Below are 16774 nucleotides of genomic sequence, written 5' to 3' on the forward strand. Positions count from 1 at the left end.
TTATTCCACTACTTAAAACGATAGCTTGGAATAAAGAGAGTATTACAATTATTGACGCATGAAATTAGTTTATTGTCTTTGATTTCTCGTAAGGTATATAAGATATGGGCAATCTTTTATAAAATTACTTTTTTCCATGTGTATTACTCTTTACAAACCGCTTGCGTACAATCACCTTAAGCCGGTATTGTATTTTTATAATGATATATATTATATGCTTAATATACAAGACGTAAGTTTTACGATTTATACCTGTCACCTGTGGGCCGTGGGGACGTGTGGTAAACGATCTAAGGTTAAAATGAGGTCGTGCAAAAGGGTCAAAACTGTTCAACATTATAATAATAATGTGAGTATATTATTATAATATTATAAAACAGGGCAAAAGAATCAAAATAAGCGGCGTTACGATCGGCGCCAAAACAAGAAATAATATAAAACATTAATTACAATAATAACAGACCAAAAATAAAATTATACAAAAATGAATTTTTTTGATTTTAAGCGCAAAAATAGGTAGAGTCCTATTCGAACACGCATAAGTGTACCTAAATAGTGATTTTACCGACCGTAGAGGGCGAGGGTGGGGAGTAGTCGGTGCACACAAATTCGGTGTACCTAGTTGGAGGTGGCGGTATATATTATAAAAACGCCTGTACCCGTAAATGTGCTCGCCGCACCACCGCGGTGTACCTTTTTCCATAATATGAATATCATAATAGTAGTAGTAGTAATAATAATAATAATAATAATAATATTATTATTATTATATATGTATACCATTCGGGTCTGTCATCGTGGCCGCTGCCGTCGCCGCTCGCCACCACAGACCCGTTCAGCGGCAGTGGCATACGGTTGTACACGCAGTTCGGTCGTATGGAAACATTTAGAGAATAGGTACCTACCGACGGCATCCAACCAAACCGCATTTAGTGCTTACCCGACGTCCGTTTCGCGTGCTTTAATTTTTTTTTTTTTTTTTTGGAATTCAATTATAAACACATAACAAGCCAACGTTTCAATTTAAGCCGACTTAGTAATTTTGTTTTTTGTACACAAAAAAAAATACCGTTTACCGTTTACAAGTGCAAAGTGTGAGTGAGTGTGTATGTGTCTGTCTAATGTAAAAGTCCAACTTCAAACTAATCAGGTGTGTAATATAATAAGCTGCTGTATATTTTTAACCACAACTTTTTCTTCATTTAATGTATTCAATGTACAAGCAACTAATATACATTTTTAAGATTTAAAGCACATAATACGTACAAAAGGGTAAAAGTTTTTGGTCGTAGAGTATTTGCCAATGAAGAAGACTTCATGTCTATATTTGTTTTACAGCTCTCCATTTATTTTTGAAAAAAATATTGTAAAATCACTAATGAATATCGCCTATATTCTATAACATAACATATTGAAATTATAAATGATTTTTTGCTCTCCTGTGCAATGTTATTAAAATCACTTAGAAGTTTTACCATTTTGATTCACATCACTTTGTTTATGCAGCTGTATAAGCTGTAGTAAGTACACATGGTGTGAATATAATTAACTATAGTACTCTCATGAAAACAAGAGGCTTGTATTTTAGCAAGACTTTTATACTTAATAATATTTCCTATAGATCGATAATGATTATGCATAATTTCTTATAATTTATTCACTTAAACTGCATTTGGTCAACCTTCATAATATATTACTATAGCACATGTTTTCGATAGTTAAGCAAATTTATTAAAGTGTTTTTTTTTTAAACATGCGTTTTACATTTTTTTTTTAGTTTTAATCTTCAGCTAAAAGAAGTATACACATAAATTTACATAGGTAATTTTGTAATTACATAATAGTAAAAGGTAACTTAAACATGATTAAACACTTATGTACGTTTAATAATTATAAATTAAATATAAACGAATTACTTTATAAATGTCACCTAATTAGTTATAAAAAATTAATATTTATAAGATATACTACTACGTATATTATATAGTGGTATAGTCAGGATATTTTAAAAGAGGGCTAACTATGTTTTTACTTAAATAACAATATAATACTGCACTGTCATTAATTATAATGTATACTTCGGAAATTTCGGTGAGGGCTGCAGTCCTTCCTCTAAATATGTCACTGACTATTTGTATTGTGTGTTTTGATATATTGATCATTAAGCCGGGTTTTTAAAAGTGTTTTGGAGTAATTACATAATATCTTACTGGTATTTGACGCTTCAAAATTTGATAAAAGCTTATTTCTTTTACAAAACACAAATCAAGCTAGAATTGCTAACATGTTAGTCAAAATTTGTAAACTTTCTGAAATGAAATGTTCGTTTTAGACGTAGAGTTTAAAACATTACATGATCTTCTAGAGTGGAAGGTGAAAGTTTCTTTTTTTTTAAATTTTGAATTGTATTTTAAGAAATGAAAGTAAATGGAAGTAAAATTGCAAGACACATTTAGGCAGACAAATGCACATCATTGACTGTTAATAGTGTACGATCACAACTAATTTTCGAATAAAATTATCACTCGTATCTTTTTGGATCTCTTCAGTTAACGGATCAAACGCATGCGATATTGTCATACGAATGCATTAAAAATATCATATTCATTTCCGAATCGGCGAAAGCAATAATATATCGTTATATGTACCTATCGATGCCCACCGGTTATCGTCTACTTCTATTAGTTTAAATAGGTTAATAGGATATACCCTGTGGTAGTAACTGTGTAAGCATAGACAGAGTGATGTGCATTGTTCGATGTTCTTCGAGTTACCTTGGCTGTCGTCGTTGTCTAACGATCAAGAACACAATATTATCGTCGATAACCGTTAAATCGAATATCATTGAAATAATTAAAAACTACTAATACACGACTCTTCATCACTCTTGCACTAATAACTATCCAATTTTGTTCAGACATGAGCCCCGAGCTATGATGTCGCACGCAACACACACTACGGTCACGCGGTAGTACAATAATGACACGTCGGTTGCCGTCATGAACTTCTTTTCGGCGGCCGGTCTGATCCCTTGGATGCTGTTGCTATGCGCCTCGGCCTTCTTTTCGTCTCCAGTGCCCAACAAGGTAAGTCCGCGGCTGGATTAGTCGGCGGAGATTTGATTTCACTTTGTTTTTGTCGCTTTTCGCCTACCGCAATGGGTCGTCGAAAAGTATACTCACATAATAGCCTATGCGTTATACATTTTTTTTTTTTTTTTTTTTATGAAACAACATAATATTATATTGTTATTATTCGTGTTTTTGTGCAATCGATGTGGGTTAATTAGCGCCCGCAATCGATGGCGGCAACGAAAATTAATACACCGGGTCGTTCATTGAATTCGTGTTCTCCGAGCAAAACCACCCCCCGGGCACTTGGTTTACAGGCGGCACATTGTCTGGCACGTCTTGAAATAGTTTTTATGAGGTCGAGTGCATTTATAGTATGTGCACTCGACTAATATTAGTTGGGCGTGTCTCGAACACCTTTTCAGATATAATATATATATAAATATATATACATATAAAACCGAACTAAAGAAAATACACACTCTGCGCGTATAGTGTGTGTGTGTGCAGCGTGTACAAAAAAAAACCTATATGTCGGTGCCGGCGAGTCTAGGGTTGACTTCACAATGCGATCGGCACACCTGGCCAGTCGACTTATTTATTAGAAACCATTATTTTCGTTTCACAAACTCCCAATGATTATTCTCAAGGAATCCGTCAAAATTAATATCACGAACCTAACAGTATTCGCCCGATCGCGTTGCCTCTGTAACGTTTACCAAACATACTACTATATGATGTATTATTATGTAGGTAGGTATTTCAAAATTCAGGGGTTCGGAATTCATTGCGCCAAAATTGTACAGTTTACTCTAAAACTGGTTTATTATCATATACATCAGAACTTAAAAAAAAAATGTTTTTATACATAGTTAAATCTATTTTCATAGGTTTTTTTCCAATAATTAACGATTAACTAGTAACTCATTATAGCTCCTAAAGGGATAACTCGATGACTTTTTTTTTTAAAAACCCAAAAATATTTTAGAACTGAAAAACATATAATAAAATTCATATTTTATAAGTTTAACTTCTAAGAGAAAAATTTTAATTTTTACTAGAATTAATTCCGAAGTTTGGTTAAAAACTATTGGATTTATTAATGATTTTTGACTTCACAATCACTTGCCAATTGATGATAAAATAATATACCGACCAGTACACAAATGAATTTGGTACCTAATAACATTCTCCAACTATAGAATTATTATATTTTTTTGTACCCCTTTTGACAATTTAAGCTATTACGCGTCCTAATTCGGCACTTAAAATTAATGCTTGTCAACTATATAACCAAATCAAAACCGTTTGTGAATCCATATAACCGAAATTTTCCCAATGAGAATTTTTTTTATTTTTCTGTTTCAATTACATGATAAATTTACAGTATTCCGAATAATATGAAAACATATTAGGGTTTCTCATTCGGCTGGGTTAGGTTATGATGCGTAAAACCTAATATTAAATAAATGTTACAATTAATATGATATTGTGATGTTAAGTTTTATATGAGTTTATAATATGGGTCTTATTATGAATATATCTTTAAAAAAAAATAAGTATTAGCATATTTGGACACTTCATTTATTAGACTGTCAAATTCTATTAATTACGTTAATTGAATTAATACTCGCCATATGTATAGATAGACCCTATTATTATTATGCTAAAATCTGTAATATGGTAAAAATGATACTATACTATTACTACCATCATAAATCGCAAAGAGATTAAAGATCAGAAATAATCACTATTCAGGAGCCAGCAGGCTAAAGCATGTTCCATGTCTTGTAATTTTAGCCGTTAAGCTTTAAGAAGACAGTAATTTTTTTTACAAATCTTATTTGTTAAAAACATGTAGGATAAAATATACGCTTTATATATTCAAGATTATTTTGTCCGTGTTTAAAACATTAAGTTAATAACATCAATTATGCGTACAAAAAATGATGTATTATGTAGTTATGACATTAATAATATAGGTATAATTTAATAGAGTAATGATTTTACCTAAAATATATACAAACAAGTAATAACTAATGGCTATTATAAAATAAGGTTTTTAGTAGTAACTTTGTTGCTTGAGTGGGTTTCAAGTGTCTAGTGTTAACTAAAAAAGTTCAGTTCTTAAAACGGCTCTATTGCCATAAAATAATTATTTCGTGCCATAAGCAAAATTATTGATCTGTTTGTTTGTTAAAAATCCATACAACCCCCAAAAACTTGTCAAAATGCATTAAATAAAAAGCGTAGTAGATAAAATTGTATAGATTACGACTGAATATTAGGAATAAAAAAACAAAAATCCCAAGTTATTGTGTATATAAGATTGTTCAGCATTTCAATGACCGTCGATAATTCTCCGCCCGATCTCTAAATACAACACTACAGCGAGCGGTGGCCAATAAATTGACAATAGAAACCTTTGTGAGATCTAATCTTGTGTCTGACCAGAGCGACCTTGAAAAGAGCATCTCTACCATCAAGGCGTATATGTCTACAAATTATCTTGCTCTTGGAATAGAACCCAACCACTGTTCGAGACCGTTTCCTATACATGTAGAATACAGTGTGTCCTAAAAATCCCACGACTTCCCAATTATTTAAAATTTAATTTAATTTAAATTTAGAACAAAAAAAAAATTGACTGGCCATACATTTGGCCTAAGAGAGAATTTTAATAAGTAAAATTCTAAAATTACACAGTTAATGCTAAAAAATGCTTAAGAAAACAATTGCTAAACGGTTTAAAACTGCTTATACAATAGAGAAATTTGAACCCGAAAAACTGTTTAAAAATAGTCTAAACATAATATGATAAATAACTATTATCAAAAGTTTACAGCAAACGTGACCAGTAAAATTGCATGTGCTATAGTGGTGGTAGGTACCCCGTACCTGATAGGAACCTTATCTGAACAACATGTTCGCATAACATATGTTACTGGTATAAATATATATATATTATATATAATATATGATTTACGCATTTATTACGAAGGTATTTGCAAAGGTTTTATAAGTGTAAATAAATTATTTTGCAATAATTTATAGGATTTATATTGTAGACATGCAACTCATGGCGGTTATCCAATTGGTATATATACATATTGTATTGAGTTAATAATAAATGTATAGGTGCTTAAGTGCCTTTTTTTGTTGAAACTGGAATTTTTTTTGCACCATTAGCTGGTCATAAAGACGCGTAGCTACCTGCTACAGATTTCATCTACATAATTTAGGTACGCATAAAAAATAATTATAATTGGTCATAACATTATCATTAAATACCTACTGTGTTAAGGGGGGGGGGGTATGGTATAAACATTTTTTTTTTAAATTTTTTTTTTTTGTTTACTGAATGCATAATATCTCAAGAATATTGTGTCAAAATTTCAAGTCGATCGGAACAAAATTGACGACGTTATGAGTTGTCGGAATTTTATAGCTGCTCGGCCCGAGCGCACTATCGTTAACTTTAAAGCGTTTTCCCCACAACTCACGTTTTCAAAGTCGGTGACCTTCATAACTTCAAAACTATTAAACCGATCCTTTTGAAATTTTGAACACTATTTTTGTACATAACTTACGAGGTAACGCTGGAGATTTTTTTTCAAATTTGTTAATATTTTTTATTTTACAATAACAAATTAGCCGATTTTTTACGCAAAAATCGCGTATTTCCCTTCAAAGTGTTCCCAAAAAGTGAAAAATTGAAATTTCAAAAAACCTCCCGGCGTTCCCTGGGAAAGGCAAGTATCTAACGAAAGAACTTGATTTTTTTAATTTCGGATGATCCAGCATCGAGTTATGAGGGACACAGCAATTCTACTTTTTTCCGAGGCGCTTCCGAATAATTGCTGCCATTGCCGTATTTTGTAATATTTCTACATGAAAGTATTACACAATATTCTTCGAATGTTATACTTTAATGTACCATTAGTTTTAATAAATAGATTTTAACTGTGTCGTCAAAAAAATTCACAAAAATTCACCGTTTTTTGCACGAATTAACTTTACCCCCCCCCCCCCCCCTTAAGGGTTTAGAATATATATTTTTTTTATTTTCCGAAATTTAATAAAGTTTAGGTTACACTTCTCTCTTACGTTTAACGTCCGTTATTCCCACCGATGTTATATAATATTATAAATAAATGTACCGGCAAAATTCTCATATGTCCATTTTCTATACAAAGTATACTTACCGATGTGCAGAAGAAATTGTTCGACGCGACACCATTTCGCCAGAAATATATATTGAAATATTGATCGAGTATTCGAAAAATAAAATCCTACAGTTTCGGATAATAATTATATTTATCATTTAATAGTTATTTTATCATTTAAAATGACCGATTTTTAATTATTATTTTTAACTACTTTTTGTCGTTTTTAAATTTGAATACATTTTTTTCTTCTTTTGAACTTACAATACAATATATTAAAATATTTTCATACTTGTAAAACGATTGGTGTTGTCAGCGTAATCCGTTTAGTTCTCAACACAGGGTGATTTAAAAAGAATGAACCGATTCCATGATCAAATATTTTGTAAGTATATGTATGTATCAGAATGAGGGAGTGGCTGTTTGAAAGATTAGGTTTCTAAGTTTCAAATAGTTGCCACGTGACAGCACCTGGTGCATCGGTCTCCTAAGGAAACCTTTTCTGTGCTGTATCCTGCAACAAGGTTTATGGCCCATTTTTCTTCGAGGGAAACTCTGTTGTAGGGCAAACCATCGAGGATATGCTGCGAAAGGGCTCTTCCCTTTAATGAAAGCTGATTCAAATAAATACATTTTACAACAAGATGTGGCACCTCCACCTCCCCACTGGACCCTATCAGTTAGAGCATTTTTAAATGAAAAACTGCTTTAGCCCTGTAACAGAGTTTCCTTTGAAGAAAAATGAATACAGCACAAAAAACGTATACCTTAGGAGACCGATGCATTTGGTGCGGTCACGTGGCAACCATTTGAAACTTAGAAACCTAATCTTTCAAACAGCCACTCCCTCATTTTGATTCATACATTTACTTACAAAATATTTGATCATGGAATCGTTCATTCTTTTTGAATCACCCTATATATTAACGTCAATGACCGACAGAGTTGTAAGCAAATACCTAACTGATATCTAACGAAATGCGTGGGACCTATAATTTTTATGGTGCCTACATACATTTACCAGAAAGAAAAAAAAGTTCATCGATATTCTCTGATTAAATAAGATTTTGATTTTACAAAACGATATAGATAATATTGTTGAAAAGACGTTTTACATTATCTTATTCTGAAGTTCTAACTAGTAGGTATACCATATTACTACAAAACATTAATATTGAAACTTCCGAGTTCAAGTAACTCGCAAACTATTAAGTGTAATAAAAACTAATCGTACAAACAATAGCCGTCGACACGGCAAGCTTTAGCTCTCGACGTTTTTATCCTATTACAATAATTGTAAGGTGTGACAAATGACTATAAATTAGTTACACTTACTGTAATTTAATGGGACAAACGTATGACCCGTAGAACGCATAAGTAACGCACTAAGGAGGTTTTTGCGCCCATATTTGTACAATGTGTACCTAAATTGTTAATTAACATATGGATAGTATACAATATTATTATGTACTTTTTATAACACAATAACAACTATATGTTTTTTCGCTTTATAATAAATTATGTCATGTGTTTTCCACAGGAGTTCGACTGCAAAAGTCGAGTGGAACGGTGTGAGAAGAAGAGAGGGGCGGCCAGAAGACCTGTTTGTGGCACCGACAACGTGAGCTATCCAAATAGATGCGCTTTACTCAGAGTCCGATGCTTCAACGACTCGCTGTTGCGCGTTAAGCACAGAGGACGATGCAAAGGTAACAAACAATAGCTATCATTCGAGTTGCCTTCCAAGATACCCTCCGGTGACCTTTAAAAAAACCTTGTGCATATATGTCATTTACCAGTGTTTTTTAGATGGATGAATTTTGTTTTTTTCTTCTTATTAATGGAAAGTTTACTTCTTTGTAAATGGAGGCTAAAAGACCGATTTTAGATTGTTATTCGAAAATTAGTTTAAAAAATCTACAGACGATCAAAACTATTTCAAATTAACATTTCTAATACAATAAAAAAATCCGACCTTTTAGCCTCCACAGGGGAAGATGTTTAACTTTATAACAAACAAATATTTTTGAAATCTGTTTGGTAAACATCTTAAAAAGTGATTTTGCGATTTAGTCTACAGTTGTAAATAGCTTGACCCTTTTAATTTGTTATCCCATATCACTGTGTGATAACCCTAACCTAACTTACGTGAAATTTTACATTGGCTCGGCGACTCTGCTAGAAAATATATCACGAGGCTAACCTAAAACCTACAAGAATTCTTCGTACTTTTGTCTTTTTTATTAACGAAATAATTCGCAAGATTCCTAATTTTTGTTAGACCCCGTTTCATATAAAAACTGTATATTATAAAGGTTTTTTTTTTGGAAAATTGACTTTTTAAGCAAATGCTGGAGAGGAGTTTAAAGATTGATACTCTTTTTTAAAATTTTCAGCTAAGGTTCGGTTTAAATAGATACAATAAAAAAAAAATCTAAATTGGACGCTGTGGGTATACCAGTGGTCATATACATTATACATAAATTGTTTAATTTGATTTCGGGTTTCATATGCGTTTTTCTTGTAGTGATAAATAAAATGATTGTGAACGCGAGGACGTGCAGCTGCATTTTTTTCCCTCCAAACCATCAAACATCACACAGACCACCTTACACGCGTTCAAAGGGGGTGGTGTACGCACACACATACTCACCATATAGGTTGTTTATAGTAAAATTGGTTATTTGTTATGCCCGTCCACCTGGCCGCTGGACACCTGTGTCTACCGACTACCGTATAGCATGAGTATGTGTAGAGCCAATGGATTGGACGAAAATGACCGAATTAAATAAATACAGCAAAACGTCCGTCCGTATATTATGGCATGATTTAATAATAACAAAAATGTAATAAAGCACGCTTGCCTAACGATCAAACTCCTCTAAGGTTTAATAAACATATAATATTGTATATTTACTGGAATAATATGTACATACTACTAAAAATCATGTTAGGTTATAAGTATAACCTAACATGATTTTTATCAGCGAAATAATAAGTTTATTGTATTTTCTATAATATCTAAATCGCACACCAAAATTAAAACTATATGAATTCCTAGAGTATGGGTGTCAATTATTCATTTATTCGGATTCTACGAACGAAGCTGCGTGATCCAACAAAACAAAATTATCAATAACTTAATTATTTTTTAACAGATGGAGATAGTCAGGTACTTTTTGTTCCTATCGCAGTTTTCGACATTTCTCGAAGAACTTACTTTTTAAGTTAGTAAAGTTTTGATCTAGGTATATGTTGTGTTTAGGGACATAGATTATTTGGGACTAATATTGTATCGTTGACAATACAAATGATCGTACTATTTAAATATTAGCGCTTTGCACGTTTAGACTATGACTTAATATCAAGTGTTGTGGTGTAGAAAAGCAGCCCTGCTGGGTCGACCAGACCATGAAAACGGTAGATCCGACAAGAACGCCCGACTCGTATGTGCCTAGATGTAAAGCGGACGGTACTTATTTTCGGATCCAGTGCCATAAAAAAGAAGGGTACTGTTGGTGCGTGACGCCCGCCGGCAAAGTAGTACCCAACACCATTGTCAGAGGCCAAAAACCCAAATGCGACGCAGGCAAAGGTTTGTATTTTCGACATCGTTTTTGAGAAATAAAATAAAATATTGCTGGCGAGCCATGAGCAAACGTTGATTATTTTTATTCTGTACAGGAAAATGGCGAAGAGGATCGTCATCAAGAAAAGGAAATAATCTGAGAAGAGGTAAAATATACAGTTAAATTGTTTTAGTTTTTTCGCCAATTCACTCTTTGAGTTTTTCAAGCAAAGTTTTAGGGATTTAGGTCTGAAAGTTTTACTCAGGGTAGATCTAGAATGGGGCTATAACACATACAATTTTCTTAAAAATCTGTAGTCATACTTTTTTTTATCAAGAAAATGTTGTCCGTTTGAACTTTGAAAACAACAAACAATGTAATAATAAGCGCTGTTACCGGCGTTGTGCTTAAAGAAAAAAATATGGTTCAACTTTTTTGGTCTGACAATAAGAGCAAGGTTACATATTGTAGTATATAATATATATGCATCGATATTTTAAATTGTTGTTAGATCGACAAGAATATTATCTCTTCGTATAATTGAACTATATTTTTATTAATAATGTTTTTTTCAGAATGTAGCAGAAATGATAAAGCCGCGTTCGTCAACAATTTGGTGCGGATATTCAAAACTGAATACAACCGGGAACAATACACATCACTTGCTAGTGGTTAGTTCTATATGTGTTGTAAATGCACGTTTTTTTATAAAAAAAAAAATAGCTTCACAATTACCTAATTTTAATAACTGATAAAAAAATAATTCCTTTAAACGTTTGAAATATACGAAAGAGCTCACTTAAATCTACCATAATCGCAATTCGTCCAAAATTAATGTTAATTTTTTATTAAAAATGACCACAGCGTAGCAATGAGCAGATTTACAATTCTCAGTCCCCGCCTCCAATATTTCAACTTAATATTATACTTTCTGAATTTTAATAATACTCAATGTATAAGTCTGAGCTTTTTTTGGACAAGTTCCATACCAGGCCAATACATGGTACTTGCCCTCAATAATAATCATAACAATTCTTCTTCTTCTAATGCTAAATGAAGAGTGAATTTGTCAAACGTTCGAAGTGCCAAAGTATAAAAATTGAACTTAATAATATGATTTGTACTTCAGGCGTTACGGGAAACACTTTTGTATATTTGTCAAGTGAGGAATAGTTATTTATAAAAAAAAAACAATCTTATTTAACACTTAAATATGCTTAAGTGTTTCCGGTAATGGATAAAATATAAATCAAATTAAAAAGTTCAATTTTTATACTTTGGCATTTAGAACGTTTGACAAATTCACTCTTCAAATACAGACTATTTAGGATTCTTTGTCACAACCACTCCTCCCCTTTCATCTGTCTCAGTCTCATCACCTAACCTACCACTCTTTCTCCGGACATTACTCCTAGAATTTGCAACCTTCTTCACTCTGTCCTACCATCTTGCCTTGGTTAAACCAGTGGCTGCATTTTCTTCAAAGATCCATTTATATGAAATGTTCGACCTTGTACTTAGGAACATAAAATGTACCTAAACTCTTTAGTCTATAGCCTTAAATTATTATCAGAAATAAAAGTAGTAATGTGTTAGAATCACCATATTTTTAAAGATTACCGGTGGCTCTCTAAAAGTAAGTTGCCACTCTTAGCCCCAACATTATAGAACGTTGCTTACATGTTTTTGCTAATCATTCAAATACACTTAAATAGTTTTTCAACGTTTCCCGTTTTAGCTAGTGACCGATCGCTGTTGGACCCTAACGTGTTAGACAAACGTGCGGTGGAATGGAAATTCGGTGAAATGGATACAGACAAAAATAATAATCTAACCAAATTGGAGTACAGAGAACTTAAGAGACTAGTCCGAAAAGTGGTTAGGCCCAAAAGATGTTCTCGGACTTTTGTGCGCATGTGTGACTCAGACCATAACAACATAGTGTCGAAAGTAGAATGGACCAGCTGCCTGTCGGTAGACGGTAAGATATTACCTACCTATTATATTTGGTGGCTACTGGCTCGTATGAGAGAAAAAAAAATCTTGAACCGTTTTGTATTTCAGTGGAAGCATTAGGCAAAAAGACCACGACTACAACTACTTCTTCCACGACGACGACAACCACTACGACGGCCTCGCCGCCGGTAGAAGATTACGAGGATAAAGTGGAAGGAATTGGACTCGAGGAAGCCGATCCCGAAGACGGTAAGTACCTAGACCATCTCAGCCAAAGTAATTGTTAGAAATACCTACTAATGTCAGTAAAAACTAATATTATCTGTATAGTTCTACAAGAGAGTGTAGCCACGCTTAGCGGCAGTCTTCCGGGTCTAATGGCTGAAGGAGACCAAGAGGAAGAAGCTGAAGGTATTAATATACTTAATATACTAAGTAATAATTATTATTTTACTGTGTATACAAGTACACATACTTACTGGTTGGCTCGTCGACATGAGTAGATCAAATGCTATATTCAAATCTAATTTGTTCATTTTTTCAGTTAATGATTGTTTGACGGACAGACAGGAAGCTTTAGACGATCCATCGACATCGTCTCACAAGTACATTCCGGAATGTACGTCAGATGGCAGGTACAAACGGGTACAATGCTACAAATCTGTTGGTAAGCTAAACTCGCATTTCCTATTTGTGTTTTTAGCTTTGATGCGGAGCTGAGAAGATATTGTTTTTACAAAACCTTTTTTTTTTTACACAAAACTAATAAAGAGGAATTGTTGGTCACACGACTTCCCCTCATTGGCTGTCGTTTAATTACATTGATATAAATACAGTTGTCTGTAAAATATCCTTTACACCTGCGGACAGGGGAGGGGCTCACATTGAGAATGTCGCAGCTATACAATTGCAATTATTAATCTTATATACCACCCTTCCCCCTTAGTAGTTGTTTCCCGTTCTTTTTCATATTTTGCTTTCGCGTCCACGATTATGCCCACCATGGCTGCCCGGGCTTTATCAGATACTTCCATTAGGTGGACCCTATGGCCTATAAAAGTTCTTCCGCTTCCCAACAGCTGGTGTACTTCTTACCTACAATATGCACAATGCTCGAAATTGAACACGATATGTCCCATGGTGTCCATCGGGTAATGACAATAAACACAGTGTGGACTCCAGGCTATTCTCCTCCTGGAAACACTCATGGCCTATGAATACTCGAGTTAGATGGAACGTAACCAAGGAGCCCGGTCTCCTAATCCAACTACCTGTCTTGGAAAGATCCGTCGGGTCCCCCTATACTTAAAATAGTATTTTTAGTGCCTTATTACCTTTACAATGATTTTTATCGATGTTTAATATTTGTATCAGCTACAGATTCGGATCGAAGCTTATCATTTTTATATTAATAACAAATGCTTTGCCTAGAAATAAATATAAATTACTTTGTATACGTCCTATAGGTTACTGTTGGTGTGCCCAGGAAGATACTGGAAAACCAATACCTGGAACTTCTGTCAAAGATTCCAACCCGAAGTGTGATAGCACACCGGTAATCACTAGACCCATGAAAGGCTGCCCGGAGCACAAAAAAAATGTTTTCCTAAAAGATCTCATGGATTATTTAAAACAAAAACACGGGTCAGTAAAATGTACAGATCATACGACATTAATAATTTCTGATTAGTATAATAAGTATTCATATATTCAATGTTATCTTAAATTTTAATTGTAGTCGAAATAATTCATCATACTCTAAAGATTATGAAACTTTGATAACAGATATTTTCCAGTCTCTCGACACAAATCAAAATAAGGTAATTGAAAATTTTGTTAACATATTTCTTTGTAATTTTGTTGGCTAAAATCTAAATATAAATCATACAACAGGTCTTGGAACGTAAGGAATGGAAAAGTTTTCGTGAAGAGATGTCTGCCGACAACAAGTTGAGAAGATGCGGAAAGAAATTACCTCGACACTGTGATGTTAACCGTGACAGTAAAATAGGATTAACAGAATGGCTTAACTGCTTAAACGTCAACCATGTACAAACACAAACACAACCCAGTGGTAAAATAATAACTCATGTTTATTAAACATATAAGCGTATCTAAAATTAACTATATGCTATTTGTACACAGACACGAGCACAACAGTAATGGCAAAACGGAGAGGACCTAATCCACTAGAATCTTATCTCAAAGGCGATGACTAATTATTTTTACTACCATCGCCAATAAAAAAAAACAAAAATATGAACAAAATTAATTTATTAAAACTGTTTTAAAAAGTATCAAACAGCTTCATTAGACTATTAATACTATTAATATTATTTTTTTTTTAAACATATTTTTTTGAGAAAATAATACTATTGATTTATGTTTAATAATACATATATATATTTATTTATACATTTTGATTTTTATAAAACTAGTTTATAATAAAATAAATATTTTATTACAATAATAATAGTGTACATTGAAAAGTTCCAAAATAATGGTTTTAACTTTTATAATACTATATTGAAAAAAAAAAATTAAATGAAAAATCGAAACTAAAAAAAAAGTAAGAAGAAATAATATGTTGATTTGTTAAGCATTTGTTACTCGGATTTACATACGACATGATATATATATATATATAAATTCTTAAAAATATAAGGCCCAATTGAGTTATACATCTAAACATATCACAGATTATATAAAATAAAATTGTTACGTAATTAAAATATTAAACAAAATGTTAGCTTTGGTTCGGGATTCTATTACTTAAATAACATTATAAGGGGTTATAATTTGACTCATTAGTTAATGAAAAACTATCACACATTAGCTTACTTAAATTTGTTATACATAGTCTAAAAAAAGAAAAGAAACAAGTATAAAAATAAATACAAAATAAATATTTGTTATACGAACATACTTAAATAATAAGTGAGCTACAGTTCCTGTTAGTGGGGTTCTGTCATTCATTTTAACAGAAGTATGTTATATTCAACATATGTAAATAATATATATAAATAATAAAATTGTATTATTCATTTGTTTAATTCTGATGAGTTAGCGAAATATTACTCCAATCGTTATCTGAAACGCAGAAAAATATAACTTAGTTTTGATGCTTTTCAGGCTATAAATCAATTAAAATTAAGCATAGTTTCTATTAAATCAGAAAATATATATTTATAGTTTGCAGTTCTTCTATTTTCTTAAACACTTTAATTTTTTACTTTGCTGGGCTAATAATTATCATATCAGGTCAGGTAAGTTGAGTATACTTGTGGGCATAAAAAATATAATTGGTTTTATATAAATCAAAGTTATAATATTACATTTTTATATATCAAGTTTGATGTTTTAATTAAGTATAAATATTGAGCTTACCATGTTATTTGATCAAACATTGTGAGTCAATTTAAGTTGTTCAGTCAGTTACCATTGGAATTTGTGGAGGAACATTTAATGAAGAAACTATACTACAAATTTTGTATGAGTTAACCATGTCATGCATTCAAGTAAATCAGTACTTCAGTTATTTCCAAGTTTTAATTTTACTTTAAGACTTTGAAGTAGCAAATTTACAATGATAGTTACTACTCATTTATTTATATACACCCACATTATACAGGGTGATCCAAATAACGTAAGACACTCATTTTCTCGATAAATATGAATATTTTGAGAATTTTGTTTCCCCGAAACTTTTAGGTACATATTTTACTACATTTTTCGATATTTTTAAAATTTTTATCACCAATCCTTAAAATCTAAAAAGGGGGATTTTTGTTTTTTTTTTAAATGGCAACACATGTTTTTAATTTCATAAATTTGTAGAAAAAAATTGTTTAAATATGTTAGCGTTTGAATTTTAAATTTATTTGTTCATTTGTTATGACTTATCAAAGATTAGTTGGATCACCCTGTATATTAAACCTATAAAATAAGTAAAATCAATGAATAATGGTTTTAGCTTATATTATTTATATTAGTCATAGGAATAGATCAAAAC

At 32.1% G+C, this 16774-nt stretch overlaps 2 protein-coding genes across 3 annotated transcripts in view; one reads left to right on the forward strand and one right to left on the reverse strand.

Moving 5' to 3' along the window:
* Positions 1-845: 845 nt before the first annotated feature.
* LOC126836068 (SPARC-related modular calcium-binding protein 2) lies at positions 846-15104 on the forward strand. The gene is made up of 14 exons (XM_050569063.1): positions 846-1150; positions 2918-3086; positions 8778-8946; positions 10620-10832; positions 10922-10972; positions 11382-11477; positions 12545-12787; positions 12871-13011; positions 13093-13173; positions 13307-13429; positions 14229-14406; positions 14501-14582; positions 14656-14836; positions 14908-15104. Exons 2-14 carry the CDS (start codon positions 3000-3002, stop codon positions 14979-14981), a joined length of 1719 nt encoding a protein of 572 aa, XP_050425020.1. The 5' UTR covers positions 846-1150; positions 2918-2999; the 3' UTR covers positions 14982-15104.
* Positions 14838-16774, reverse strand: part of LOC126836062 (F-actin-monooxygenase Mical) — a 28423-nt gene continuing 26486 nt past the window's right edge. Inside the window, exons 29-30 of one of the 2 annotated variants that reach the window (XR_007685269.1) lie at positions 15689-15852; positions 14838-15623 (exon numbers count right to left, since the gene is read on the reverse strand). Coding sequence is in view for 1 of the 2 variants with exons in the window: in XM_050569054.1 (XP_050425011.1) it covers positions 15812-15852 (41 nt within the window). In the remaining variant the exon portion in view is untranslated. Of the gene's footprint in view, positions 15853-16774 lie in introns of both variants that reach the window. The other variant, XM_050569054.1, reaches the window with a different exon arrangement.

The sequence above is a fragment of the Adelges cooleyi genome, unplaced genomic scaffold (assembly GCF_023614345.1).
Source record: "Adelges cooleyi isolate 19-005CV unplaced genomic scaffold, UGA_ACOO_1.1 ACOO_flye_CR_arks_rails_tigmint_CR_PRNA_23, whole genome shotgun sequence".
NCBI lineage: Eukaryota > Metazoa > Arthropoda > Insecta > Hemiptera > Adelgidae > Adelges > Adelges cooleyi.

Coding starts and splice junctions, on each gene's coding strand:
- LOC126836068 (XM_050569063.1), top strand. CDS start 3,000: ATGAACTTCTTTTCGGCGGCCGGTCTGATCCCTTGGATGCTGTTGCTA. Junction 8,947..10,619: donor GCACAGAGGACGATGCAAAG/GTAACAAACAAT, acceptor GTTGTGGTGTAG/AAAAGCAGCCCTGCTGGGTC. Junction 14,583..14,655: donor TCGACACAAATCAAAATAAG/GTAATTGAAAAT, acceptor ATCATACAACAG/GTCTTGGAACGTAAGGAATG.